The sequence below is a fragment of the Alosa pseudoharengus genome, unplaced genomic scaffold (assembly GCF_046254945.1).
Source record: "Alosa pseudoharengus isolate Yale_2024_CS ecotype anadromous, Long Island Sound unplaced genomic scaffold, YU_APseudo_1.1 YU_APseudo_1.1_scf_20, whole genome shotgun sequence".
Lineage (NCBI taxonomy): Eukaryota > Metazoa > Chordata > Actinopteri > Clupeiformes > Clupeidae > Alosa > Alosa pseudoharengus.
In genome coordinates this window covers 18,948,458-18,960,957 of record NW_027468664.1, presented here as the reverse complement: position 1 = coordinate 18,960,957, position 12,500 = coordinate 18,948,458, and the positions used below count along the sequence as shown (strand labels likewise).

Here is a 12,500-nt window from a genome sequence, read left to right as displayed (position 1 = left end):
GTCAAACTCACACTCCAGCCGACTTGCTTACCTCAGATAAGGTTCTGCCCGACAACAACAACACCAGCTCAGAACAGGCTCTGTGGGCTGTCACATGACCCGGGGCCAAACAGGAAGCAGGAAGTGGATGAGGGCTGGGTGGGGTTGGGTGCGGCCGTGTCTTCTGCTCTATCTCTGTCGCTGTCTGGATTTCTCGCAGAGGTCGGACCAGTGGAAGCGGGGACCACAAATTGCACGTTTGGCGGTGGCTCACGTTAACCCGGTCAGACGATGAGGACGTGGTGATTTTTTGCCCCGGCGGGAGGGGCGGCGGCGGTGGCGCAGCGCGGCACGGCACAGGTCGGCGAGCGGGACGGTAATTAGAGATCAGGGGCCAGCAGGCCGGGAATAGCGCGGCGCTGGCCTGGAGGCGACAGAGCGCTGTAGCGGAGAGGCGCGAATCCAGCGCAGAGATTATTTGCTGCGCTTGTTTTTGCCTAAGCGCTGTCTCAGAAAACACTTGCGCTCATTCACACAGACACATAGGCACAGGCACACACACACACACATCCACATGGACACTCACATGCCCGCGCACACACACACATACATTCACACGCACACACACACACACACACACACACACACACACACACACAAACACATACTACACACAACAATAGTCTTTTCTCATAATAGGAGAAAGGATGTTTGATTTCTTTGTCTCTTCCTTGCCAAAAGCTGTCAGATAAGCGACAGTAATGGCATTGAATTGTCCCCTGCAGCCTCTCTTGCTTTTCTCCCAAATTCTCTCCAGTTTCCAGATTTTCTCCTCCCCTTGGCTCACCACTTTCAGCAGCACAGTATCTTCCATTGACTGTTTACGTGCTGGAGCTGAACCTTTGCCTGGAGTAGCGAAGAGAAGCTGTGTGTGTGTGTGTGTGTGTGTGTGTGTGTGTGTGTGTGTGTGTGTGTCTATAAGGAGTGTGATTTATGAGTGGTCAGGCCGAGGTCAGGGCGTTAGATACCAGTAAGCCGTGACTGAGCTCCGCGCCCCGATGATGAAGCTGTCATTTCGGACCCAGAGTGGCAGCGTTCCCGGTCGCTACATGTTTATGTACAACGGCTTCTGCATGTCGGTCCGCCACTGCTCGACCGCACTCTCAAGGTCAGGCCCTGCCAAAAGAGCCTGCCCTCTATCGCGGTTCGTCTTGCTCAAACGAGCTAAAAGCAAAAAGGCTGCCAAAGTATCGTGAAATTCCCTCTCTGCCAAGGCGTCTGCTTTAGGCTTTGTATAAAAATGGTAACAGAGGAAAACAGTCTTAGGGGGCAGAAATGATAAAGCATAACAATGGAAGATAACAGCTTAGCGCCACCGGCGTTCACCTCGCATCATTTCAAAGGTGTGCGTAGGAGCAGGTAGTTACGAGAGACTGATTTAGCCACATCAGACACAAACCGATAAACCACCGACACCTCTTCTCTTACGGTACTCCCCTCTAGCACTGGATTATATTTCAGCAGCTCCTAATTGGTGGCACAGGTGGAAAGCAGGGAAGCGCAGTCCCTGTTCAAAGTCATGCCCGCAGTACTAACTCAAGGGGACCATTGCTACACATTAGCATAGCGTTGTTTATCTCACACACACACACACACACACACACACACATACTGTACACACACACAGGTGTGTGTATGTCTGCCTCAGCACACACACGAGTGTGTGTGAAGAAGCTTGCCATGGAGACCTCCAGGCCAGAGGCCCCCGAGGGTGTGTGTGTGTGGAGGTGGTGTCTAATAAGACGGCCAATGCAATGCCTGTCATTTGCTGGCAGCTAATGGAGCTCAGCCCGGCCCTGTCTGGTTGGATGCACCAGAGGCAGCGCTGATTGACAACTCTGGGGGCACCTGGACTCATCACGGAGGCAGCTCGCCAATAAAATAGCTCAATTATCTCAGCCTCAGAAATGGGGATTGAGGTGTAGGTGGGCATGTGTGTGTGTGGGTGGGTGGCCAACTTTGCTAAAGTCTGCTGGTACTCCACTTTTTAAAAAGCTGATGACACATTTAATGGTGAGAATGGAATGGCAGTTTTCTTCTTTCTAGGAACACTAGATTCCTCCCTCGTGTAGAAGCTGGTGTAATATTTGGCAGACTCAATAATATTCTGTCTGTGGGACCTAATTTGTGCCTAGTTTTTCCGGAGTCATTTTGATGCTGCACCAGAAAGGCTGTTGTAGGAAGTAGTGCAGCTAATAATTATGTTAAAAGCAGTAAAAACAAAGTCAATTCTATCGGTACTGTTTCCTGTACCCTTTTTGTGTGGTCCTCCCTGTTAAGCGTGCCGTGTACGAGGGATCAGTTGACCTTCAACTCTTAAAATACAGATACTCAGCAAACTTGCCCCTTCTTGCTGAGAATGCAAAGATACTTGTTGACAGCCCTGGGAAAGCTGAGGCCAACTTTTCCGTCACAAGAGGAACTATTGCCGATTGATCGCTGGTGCACTTACCAAAAGTGTTCTCCCGCACCTCTATTTATCCTATGTTTAGGCCACCTGATCTTGGTTCTTGGGTTTCTGTGGGGTATTTTAGTCATTGTTATTCCCAGTACCCCACAGGCTACATTACACACCTATTAGGCCCCGTAGTTGTTCCTGTAAAGTGTTTGCGTTGGATGTTCGCTGAAGTCTAATGAAGCGGAGAGCTGAGCTGACAGGTGCTATTCCAGGCAGATTAAGTAGAATGTGTGGCTGCTGCCGGGTGGCTGAGGACAAGATAAAATTAGGTGAGAGAGAGAGAGAGAGAGAGAGAGAGTGAGTGGGGGGGGAGATGAGGAAGAAGGATGGGGGTGACGTGGGGGGGCAGGGGGCGGTGGGGAAGAACGTTTGAAGATGCGTCATGCTCTTGCGAGGAGAAGACGCGAAGCAGGTTTACCATGGAAAATTGCGTCCAGATGTTTCATGTGGAGAGGATCATCTCCGTTGGCCAATTTGGCTCACGGTGAGACTTAGTTGGGCTTAGTCATGTGACAAATTCCAATTTTTTTTGAGAGAGGGGAAGTTACCTCTCTCTGATCCCGTCAATGTCAATCATTTCCTATACACAAAGTCCTCCAGGCATGGACTGAAGCCTAAGAACTAAGATTCCTTTGAATCTCCCTAAACCAGTCCTGGGCTGTTGGTGATGCTCTTGGGATGATCCCAGTCAGGAGTATAGACCTCTGAAGTTTGCCTACAAAAAAGCTGCCATCTTTGACATCCGGTATCTGCCAATTTTTCCTATGGGAAAATAGCATGGGGATTTTGAATTATCGCACCTGTTAAACTCTCGTGGGGATGAAAAAGTCTGAAATGCAGACGTTTTCCTGAACACACTTTTGTCCTCTGCCTTCGAGTGGATACTGTGATCTCCGGTAAGTGAAGGCGGCACACTTAGATTTGTGCTACCCCAAAGCTAACTTGCAATGCCATTTGCCATAGGTAGTTAGCTTCAATTAACAACCGGATCTCCTTATATGGGCAAAGATGGCTGTTTTGGTTCTTTTTTGTAGGCGAACTTCAGAGGTCTATTGAATGGATGAATTGAGTCAGTGAGGAGGTTAACATCTTTCTAGTCCATCAAAGTTAGAAACAAAGATCCTAGCTGCATGTGTCACGCAGCCCTGATTATCTCTCTGCCAGAGCAAGCCTTCAGAAATATGCACCCGTCTGAGATACTGCAAAGGTTGAATTGATGATGAGTTTTTGAGGTGTTTACAGTCCCCTTTAGCTGCCATTAAATTGACATCAGCGGGCTTCTCTGGCACATTTCACGTGGAGCTGAAGCAAGTGTTCTCAGTGTGGTCGCCTGGCCCACCAAGATAACCCACACGTTAATCAACCTTCAAAAACAAACACAATTACACGGCTGTGGCCGCTACAGTGGCGCTGATTCAACTTTTTGGGGGTGCGGGGGCGGGAGGAGATTGCTCATTAATGTGCCGCCTCACTCGCATCACGCCGGGCTCACCTCTTGCATACCGGCTGGGGTATTACCTTCCATTATCGCCTCGTTTGTATCCCCTGCTTCTTAATCGAGGGTATCGATAGGAGCCCACACTTTGTTCATTTTAGGACCTGTGGAGGGTGCAATATTTAATTTTCGTGTCTGTGCGCCTGTTTGTGATTGCTCCAGTTAGGGCTGCTGTGTCTGTGTTTAATGATAGAGGGAAGGAGTGAGAGGAAGAGAGAAATAGAGAGAGAGAGAGATTTTCTGTGCCAGAGGGGGGTCAGCTGTCGAGATGTGAGAGGAGAGGGAACGCGGGAGAGGGACAGACTGAGAGCGAGGAGAGGTCAGGGTCCCGAGCAGCGCAGGTTGAAGGGCGGCCAAAGAGCTGAGGACAGAGCAGGAAACGCGCGCCGACAGCTTGTGCGCGTCCCCCCCTTCCTGTCTGAGCATTCCGCGGCATCCTGCTGTGCGAGCGCAGCAGGCAGCGGCGATCGACTCACCCCAGCACTCAAGCACGAAGATGGGTGCCCACACACATGCTTACACACACACACACACACACACACGTACATAAAAACCTCAAAACTGACTGCCAAACGTCAGAATCATTGCCACATGTCACCCCTCCCTCTCCCCTTCCCTGTCTCATGTGGTTGGGAGAAGAGTCCTGGTATGAATGGAAAAGTAGCATGAAATCAATGAAAAACAACAACAAGGCGAAGCGGCGCAGCGCTAATCCATCCACTGCGGCCGAGGAGCAGACTCTGAAAACAGACAGGCGGCCTCCAGGAGAACGCCCCCTTCCCTCCCAGACTTACACTCAAGAGTGCACAGACTCCGGAGGAGACGGGCCACCTCCAGGGGAGAGAGCCTCCTAGCCTCCCCCTCATGTTGGTGTCATTTGAGGACCCCGGGCGTCTCTTGGGGCTGCCTGCCTATATTAGCTGCTCACTACAAACACTGCGTCTGTGTGGTCCCCTCCCCACCCCTCTTGGTTTCTCCCTGAGCACTGTTTATTTAAATTGGATATGCATCCTCCAACTGTTTAAGTTTGCCACGTATGTTTTTTTGGCGTTATCTAATTGCTATGCGATCGGTGCTCCGCAGATCTCGCATTAATGTGTCGTGGCAGCCTCTGGGTTCTGTGTTTGTTGTGCTTCGAGGGGGCCTGAAGTTTGTGAGCTTGCCTCCCCTCTCCTCTCCTCAGTTCTGTTTGGACTATTTTTCAGTATTAATTAATTCCTGTGTGGGTCGCTGCAAACACCCCCCCCCCCCCCCCCTCCCCCCGTGTTTTGTCTCCAACATCAGTGACAGTAGGAGGTTTTAAATAGAGGCAGCATCTGCCAAAATAATAACTGGTGGGTCTGGCCTAGAACCCCCCCCCCCCCTGGCAAACATTAGTGCAATACCCCCACCCCCCCCCCCACCCACACTCATCTGTCTCAACAACATGCAGCCATCTGCACTCAAGCGTTACACACACCTCTCAGTGGCGAGTGGTCCTCTTGCACTGCTGTAGAAACTGGCCATTTTTTTTTTTTACCTTTTCCCAAGCCTTAGTCGCTCTCAGGATTTCTGCTCCAGCAGCAGCAGGGGCCCTCTGCTGGTGGAGAGGTGCTATTGCGTGCTGCCGGCAGTACCTGCGCAGCAGCCTTGAGACTGCATTGTGTTCGGACAGTGAACAATCCCCCAGCAGCTCTGTGCAAGGCACACACACGCAGGCACGCACGCACACACACACACACACATACTCGCAGGCACACACACACACACGCACACACCGGTGTCCAGCGGAAAAGGGGAGCGAAAGAGAGAGAAGAGAGAGAAACGAGCAACTTAGTGGTTTGTCAGCAGGAGGTTTTTTGCAGGGCAGAGGGACTTTGCTTTGGCAACACCTACTGTAGCAGGTACGCAGACAGCTTGTTCGCTTTGGCTGCAGGGAGTTTGGATTTCTCTGCCTCAGGGATCTGGAGATTGTGTGTGTGTGTGTGTGTGTGTGTGTGTGTGTGTGTGTGTGTGTGTGTGTGTGTGTGTGTGTTTGGATGATGGAGCTTGAGCATGCGGATGTGCGTATATGTGGATGTGCATGCCTGTCAGCGTGCATTTCTGTGTGTGTGTGTGTTTGTGTGTGTTTGTGCGTGTGTTTGAGCGCATGGGAGTCGAGTATGTGTGCCTCCGTGTGTTCTGTGAGGGGAGCAGTGCTGTAACTGTGTTTTCCCGTGCATTACAAATGCTATGGGTGGCACGGCTGAGGTTTATGCCTGCCTTTCCAGATCGCTCTTTCTCTTTCTCTCTCTCCATCTCTCTCTCTTTCCTCTCTCCATCTCTTTCTTTCTCTCCTTCTTTATCCTTTATCCTCTCCTCTCCCTCTCCCTTTTCCTCTCTCCATCTCTTTCTCTCTCCTTCTTTCTCCCTTCCTCTCCTCTCCCTCTTTCTTTTCTCTCCTAGTCTGATTCTCCCTCTTTCTCCCTTTCTCTCTATCCTTCTTTCTCCCTTCCTCTCTCTCTCTCCCTCTCCTCTCTCCATCTCTTTCTCTCTCCTTCTTTCTCCCTTCTTCTCCCTCTTCCTTTTCTCTCCTAGTCTGATTCTCTTTCTCCTTCTCTCTTGGTACAGGCAAGCACAGAGCCAGATGTATTAGAAAGAGAGACAGAGAGAGAGAGAGAGGAGAAAATAACGACTTGCAGGAAGTGAAAGGATGACGCATGACAAATTGTTGAAAGTCAGCACTGTTTTTCGGCAGATCTTAAACAGACTGAAGATTGATAGTGTCAAGGCATAACATCACTTAATGTGCAGCATATGGGGGACTAAGTGACTGTCAGTGCAGCGTTGTTTGATGCTGACATGCTATCATAGGCAGATATTAATGTATGTGTGTGTGTGTTTGTGTGTTTGTGTGTGTGTGTGTGTGTGTGTGTGTGTGTGTGTGTGTGTGTGTGTGTGTGCGCGCACGCACGTATGCGTTCCCTTGAGATGCACAGCTTCCAAAATGAGCTGTCAACAACTTGGGCTCAGTATATGTTTCCATGTTTGACTAAGACGCGACAGAGTTAAAGCAAACTGCGGGCGTCAGTGTACATCTTCTCAACGGCGTTCCCCTTTTCTGAAGTGTGAACACATCTGAATGAAATCCTGCCTAGCAATTACTTTCATGCTACCATCAGCGTCGCTCATTCTAGTGAGTACAAGGAGACTGTTTCTTGTCTGTCAACCTGTGTGGTCACTAGATCCCATCCTTCATTGGAGTATTTAACATGCAGTGCCAATAGTCTCTTTTTGCCAGGAGGGGATAATGTTGTTTTTATGAGGTCTTTATTGTGTATTATTATTTGTTGCCGAGGCCCTGAAATCGCAATCACTTCTTGGCTGAAGGGCAAAGCTTTGCAGAACAAATCCATATGTTTTTCTTTCTTTCCCTCTCTTTTTTTCTTCTGATGTTCACCCTATTTATTTTGTCTTTTCATTACAGAACCATCTCTGTTCTCGTATCATTTTGACACAGTTATGTCACTGCATTCTTCTATCAAAATAAAAGTATCAGTCGGAATTCTTGCATCTTGAGCTGAATTTAATCTACTTTTCTACAGTAATAACAGCAGCCTCCAGTACCCAGTACCCCCCCTTCCCCTTCTTGTTTTTTCCTTCCCTTTTTCTCTTCTCTCCTCAGTGTAGAGTGCATTCTTAACCAGCGTGAGTTTGATTGAGTGTTGCCCTCATTGGACCAGTGGCGGAGGGACAGATGGACTCCCAACTAGCCCAGCTGAATGTGCCATTGCGGCACTCTTAATTCTCCTGGCTTCCTGCTCTTTTTTTAAAAAAGAAAAAAAAAACCGTGGGAGTTGGGAGAGGGCTGGTGGGGTGGGCTGTGTGGAAATCAGGGTGCGCTGCAGAGGTGCTGAGGATCAAGCAGAACTCTGCAGGGCTCTCCTTTAACTCAACTCCTCTCTCTCTCTCTCTCTCTCTCTCTCTCTCTCTCTCTCTCTGCCTCTAGTTTTTTCTCTATCCATCTTTTTTTTTTCTCTTTTTTCCCCACACCTTTCACTAGCTGCTCTTTCTATCTCCCCCCTTCCCCATCTCCTTCATCTCCCCTGTCTCTTTGTTTCTCTCAGACTCTTTCACTCTCTCCCTCCCTCTTTGTGGGCTCTTTCTATCACCCTCTCCCTGTTCTGACTAGCCAAACCAGCCAGAGGAAGGCCAGGCTGATGCTATCACTGGGGCCTCAGAGGTCACTCTCTCTCTCTCTCTCTCTCTCTCTCTCTCTCTCTCTCTCTCTCTCTCTCTCTCTCTCTCTCTCTCTCTCTCTCTCTCTCTCTCTCTCTCTCTCTCTCTCTCTCTTTCTTTCTTTCTTTCTTTCTTTCTTTCTTTCTTTCTCTCTCTCTCTCTCTCTCTCTCTCTCTGTCTTTCTCTCTCTCCCTGTGAATGGGCTGCTTGGCATCCCACGAATGACGTTTGTTTGCCAGTTTATTGTTTGTCGAGAGAGAGAGAGCGCTGAGGAATGTGTTTGTGGTGACGAGCGTTGCGGTGGGTTTGCGAAAGGGTCTCGGGGTGGCCTATGACAAAAGCTCATGCAACCATGAGATTATGACACAGAGGTCCAAAGCCCTGGCAGGGTAAAACGCCACAAGCGAGTTCTGTTGCGAGAGAGTGTGACGAAGACTCCCAACACACACAAACACACACACACGCAGACACACACACATGCATACACACGCACACACACCACGTGGATGTTTTAATGGGTCCTCCTCATCATGGGAAGGAAAACCACAACAGATAAAACACCCGCCGACTCCTCGCCGCTTTGAAGGCGGTGTGTGTGTCGGCAGTCGGCCGAGAGAGTGGGAGAAACGTGTTTTAATTGGGAGCCCCGTTGCATGTTGCACTGGAATAATAAAGGGTGGGCGATCTCATTAAAATCTGCATTTATTGGGGGGATTTCGGGGAACAGGCATCAGAGACTGTCTGTATTCATTCCTTTGGTGTAAGTGTGCCATTTGGTGGAGCCATAAGTGTTTTTCTGTCTTTTTTTCTCTTTTTTTGCTTTTTTTTTGTTGCTATTTTTCTCGGTCAAGTGTGCTCTTAGCAGACCACACCAGTTGCTTGGAGGTCACAGGCAAGAGAAATGGAAAGGTTTTTTTTATATGTTTTATATTCTGAGAGGAGTTTTGTGTCTAAGGGCCATCCAACGCTCTGGTGAAGTCCTCATGTGTGTCTACGAGACGGAAAAGCAGTCCCCTAGCAATCCGAGCTAAGCCAGTGATTTGCAGGAGTGACAGGACTTTTTCAGGCCGGAGCCGCTGGAGCTTTTTTAGGGGCACGAGGACGGACCCCTGTGGCACTCCCTGTTCCAAAATATGCCGGGGAGAGCCGGAAAGGAGATTCCACACACTGGCTATAGCTTCAAAGACTCTTGACAGGGAAAAAAAAGCTGATGCAAGGTTCCCCCACCCCCTTTCTTTCCATCTCTCTCTTTTTCTACCTCAGTCTCTCTCTTCTGTTCTCTCTTTCATCCTTTTTCAAGTTTGTCTCTATCCTCCCCTTATTTTTCAGTGTAATATTCCCAGTGCTGAAAATAGCAAACACTTTTTGTTTGTCGTTTGCCTCTGCCTTTGGTTCTCGTCTGAGCACAGCCACCGCAGCAGCCATGCAGATTCATTTTTATTACGGCAGTCAAATAGCTTGTCAGACACCCGTGCTGCATGGTTTGGGAAGCCGCAGCGAAGCGCTTCAGTCAGCCTCGGATGACACAGCCGTTCTCGCTCTCGCCTGAGTTTGATGAGACACTGAAGCATGAGACGGGATTCCTCCCAAGTACATATAAGAAACTGTAGAGTCTACACTATATATGAGCTATTTTATTGCTTTTTAACACTTTTAGTCTACAGAGTCACAACTCTTCTCGGGGTTTGATCTGAACCAAAACAAAATTTCACTTTGATGAGGGGGGTAGGGTGGTGGGGGGTTGTAAATCTTTCATTTTGTTAGAAATGTGTGTGTGTCTGTCTGTATGTGTAGAGATCCTTGGTACTGTAGCTCTCGCTACTGGTTGTGCTGCACTAGCTGACCCCTGACTGGCTCTGCTTTCCTTTCTGTGTCAGCCTCAAAATAAGCCCGCTCTTCCTGTGTGGTTGAGGTTAGCGTTGACCCTGGCGCATAAGCAAACTTGACTCATAGCTCAAACAGTGAAAGTGCCTGGGTTCTCATCCCGTGGCACCAGACTCGGGCAGTGTGTCTCTCGTGAGCCAAGAGAGACTTGGGTCTCAGGGTTGGGGCTAGTGGTGTTCTTTTCATCTACAGTTTTTAGTGACCCCACTCTCTCCTCTTTCTCTCTCTTCTTCCGGACAGATCTACACTGACTGGGCAAACCACTATCTGGCCAAGTCCGGCTGCCCACGCCTCATCAAGGACCTGACCCAGGACATCGCCGACGGAGTTCTGCTGGCAGAAATCATCCAGATCATTGGTGAGTGACCGGACGAAGACGCGCACACACACACACACACACACACGCACTCACACACACACACACACACACACACACACACACACACACACACACACACACACACACACACATACACATACACACTCACATGCACACACATCCTCTCTCTTTATTCTCTCCTTTCTCTCTGTCTTTCCTTTTCTCTCTTGCAAGGTAGGTTTATTACCTTACTTAATGTGTATCCAAAGTGTTAAAAGAAGGAAACAATTCTCATAACCATGTTGTAAAGCACTCTAAATCAGGCTATTTAATCCTAAAAGCCCGGGATTTTAGATTCATTTCCACTCTGAGCTTGGGCAGCGGAGAAGCATGGCTGTGGCAAAATTGCTACAGAGAGATTGTAAACTATTTATGCTCTATTAAAGCATGTGTGTCCCATGTGTGCTCTTAAGAGAGCCCAAAGGGTGCTTGTGCTCTTTTCCTTTTTTCATCCTCTCTTTCTCTCCTCTCTCTCTCTCCTTTTCTCTCCTCTCTCTTTCTATATCTCTCTTTTTCTATTTCTCTCTCTCTCTCTCTCTCTCTCTCTCTCTCCGCCTCTTGCCTGTGTTGAAATCGAACCCTTTCCCCTGCAGCAGACAATGCCTGCAGATCCCATGTCAGAGTCTCTCTCTCTGGCAGCAGCTGATGTATAAACAGGCGTGCGCTCTCTCAAAACTTTTTTTTTTTTCCTCACCACAGCACTCTGAGCGCAGGGCATTATTCCTCTCTAGCTCACAGGCAGAACCTCTCTCTCTATCTTTCTCTCTTTTCCTCCCTCTCTCTCTCTCCCTGTCTCTCTGTCACACACACACACATACACACACACACACACACACACACACACACACACACATACAGACCCAGTGAGTAGTTTTCCTCACAAACTCAGCTCTATCCCAGGACGGTGGACTAGAGGCTTGCGTGTGTGTGTGTGTGTGTGCATGCTCCACGTTGGGATCTTTGGAAGACTATTTCACGCCTCTCTGTCTGGTCCGTTTGTCTCTCATCTCCCCAGCAAATGAAAAGGTGGAGGATATCAATGGCTGTCCTAGAAGTCAGTCTCAAATGGTAAGTCAAATGATTTATTTTTTATTTATTTTTTCATAAAATGCATTGTTTCTTTGGTAGGGATTACAAGAATTCCATGACGTTGTTAAATTACACTGACTGTTGGATGCTCATGTACGTTGGATTGGATTTCCCATTGTTTAGTCCAAAACAAAATGAATGTACTCAGTCGTTGGATCTCCTCCCAGACATTTCCTTAAATTTCGTCCACCGTGGCTGTTTGGGCTTGAATGAAAAGAGCTGTCATTTCTCTTTTTTTTTTTTTTTTTCGGGAAAACGTTGCGGCGGCCCTCTCAGCACCTGTCGTCTCTCGACAAGGCGCTCTCTTCTCTCCGTGCCACATGACCGCTGGCGATTGGCTCCGCCGATGTAAATTCGCTCAAGCGCCAGTTTGTTTTCGGTCCTCGTTTGACCTAATGAACTTGCGAGCGCCCCTCGATTAAGTGACCTGCCTGTGAGCACACGGCAGTAATGGGAGAAGTGAACTGGACTGAACTGTGCTGGGCCGAACGCTGACTGCACTCCCAAGCTTCGATAATTACTCCGCTCGAACGGAATCGATTGCCAACGCTTCTCAGCAGCAGCAGCAGGAGCAAAAGTAACAGAAGCAAGCAAGCAAGCTTGCGTGTGTGTGTGTGTGTGTGTGTGTGTGTGTGTGTGTGTGTGTGTGTGTGTGTGTGTGTGTGTGTGTGTGTGTATGTTTGTGTTTCATTCTTACCTAAAGCTTAGATAGGTTGAACTCTGCTGTCTGTGTTTTAGTTGATTAGGGTGGGTGTACATACGGCTTGTGCTTGTATCAGAGTGGGTTTGTTTGTGAGTTTGATTCGGGGCTTGAGGCTGGTGTGGGGGGGGGGAGAGGGTGGTCACTAGGGTTTGCTCCATCAGCACTGAAAGCATGTGATGAGTGTGTTTGTGCCAGCAAAACTTTGTGTGTAGACACACACTGGGCATAGAGGGTGAGAGAGTGTTGTGAGGGAGTT

The 12,500-nt window shown here is 48.9% G+C and overlaps 1 protein-coding gene across 3 annotated transcripts in view; it reads left to right on the top strand.

Annotated features, from left to right (window-relative positions):
• nav3 (neuron navigator 3) overlaps window positions 1-12,500 on the top strand; it is a 172,833-nt gene that overhangs the window by 39,220 nt on the left and 121,113 nt on the right. For all 3 annotated transcript variants that reach the window (XM_076296784.1, XM_076296783.1, XM_076296782.1), the window contains exons 2-3: window positions 10,314-10,431; window positions 11,468-11,520. In XM_076296784.1, the coding sequence (XP_076152899.1) occupies window positions 10,314-10,431; window positions 11,468-11,520 (171 nt within the window). The remainder of the gene's footprint in view (window positions 1-10,313; window positions 10,432-11,467; window positions 11,521-12,500) is intronic.